The sequence below is a fragment of the Myotis davidii genome, unplaced genomic scaffold (assembly GCF_000327345.1).
Source record: "Myotis davidii unplaced genomic scaffold, ASM32734v1 scaffold685, whole genome shotgun sequence".
NCBI classification, from domain to species: domain Eukaryota; kingdom Metazoa; phylum Chordata; class Mammalia; order Chiroptera; family Vespertilionidae; genus Myotis; species Myotis davidii.
This window is the reverse complement of record NW_006295823.1, coordinates 1,123,673-1,124,956: the sequence shown is the minus strand read 5'-3', so window position 1 is coordinate 1,124,956 and position 1,284 is coordinate 1,123,673. Positions and strand designations below refer to the sequence as shown.

Sequence of the window (1,284 nt, the reverse complement as noted above, 5' to 3'; positions counted from 1 at the left end):
CAAAGCTGGTCATCTTGACGCCGGAGCTGGAGGAGGCGCTGCTGGCGGGCTGGGAGCGGGTGCTCACGGTGCTGGGGCAGGGGCTCGGGGCCTCGCGCGTGGCGCATCGTCCATGTCGGAGTCCAGGCTGACGGTGTAGTCCCGCAGCGAGGAGTCCTCGTCCACCGTGCCCGGGAGGTCCTCCGACGGCACGTGGATGCCGGTGTCCACCTCGGTGTCGTCGGTCACGGGGCTCAAGGCACCTTTGGTGTCGGTCAGGCGGTCAGGGCTGGGCGGGCGCAGCTGCAGGTTGGCGTTCAGGGGGCTCAGGTCCCGGCTGTGCAGGAAGAAGCCATTGGCCACGTGGCCGGGCGGGGGCGCGAGGGGGCGCTGCTCCGTGTCGTGGATGATCTGCAGCGCCTCCTCGATGCTCGGCGTCTCCACCTGGTTGCCCAGCTCGTCCAGGAGCAGCCCGGGCTGCAGGGCTCCGTTGGGGAGCTGGTAGCGGGTGTTCTCGCTGGAGCTGAGCTTGTGCGGGGGGTGGGGCACGTAGGTGGGGAAGCCTGGGGGGTCTGTGCTCAGCTCCTCCTCGATGCTGCCGGCCGCCCCCTCCCCGTTGACGGGCTGGAAGGACAGGCTCTTCTTCGTGGTTTTGGACGCTCGGTTGTTGTTCAGAGAAAGGCCTTCGTTGCTGACGGAGCGGGGGAGGCCTCGGTTCGGGGCGCCTCTCGGCACTGTGTTTTCTTTATCGAAAGAAATATCGAATGACACTCCGTGCACCGACGATCTGAAAAATTCAAAGAGAAAACCCTTAAATCATCCCGGAAAAGAAACGGCTTTCTGTCACCGAACGATTATGTACAACCACAGCCTGCCCTCGGCATCTGCGGAGGTCGCTCCCAGACGCCCCCCGGGGACCACATGGAGGAAGCTCAAGTCCCCCCATAAACGGTAGTGTTTGCGGTGACCCTCACCCTCTTGTGCACTTCACATCGTCTCCGTCTCCGTAGAGACTTGAGTCCCCGATGCATGTACAGTGGGGCCGTGACTTACGAGTTTAATTTGTTCCGAGACCGAGCTCGTTAAGGAGCTCGTTAACTCAAATTACTCTATCAGCTCAATGCAAAAAATCGGCCGAGAGACAGCTGGTATCTCAAAAAACTCGTTAGTTGGGACACTCGTAAGTCAAGGCCCCACTGTAAATGCCGTGACTGTTGTACTGTATCGTTTCGGGAATGATGGTAAGAGTCTGTACATGTTCAGCACAGATTCAATCACAGGCCTGACTACACAGGACACGTCAGC

General features: G+C 60.5%; 1 protein-coding gene across 1 annotated transcript in view; it reads right to left on the bottom strand.

Moving 5' to 3' along the window:
- CAMSAP2 (calmodulin regulated spectrin associated protein family member 2) overlaps positions 1 to 1,284 on the bottom strand; it is a 29,877-nt gene that overhangs the window by 7,617 nt on the left and 20,976 nt on the right. Inside the window, 2 exon segments of the mRNA XM_015568448.1 lie at positions 7 to 102; positions 105 to 766. Of these exon segments, the coding sequence (XP_015423934.1) occupies positions 7 to 102; positions 105 to 766 (758 nt within the window).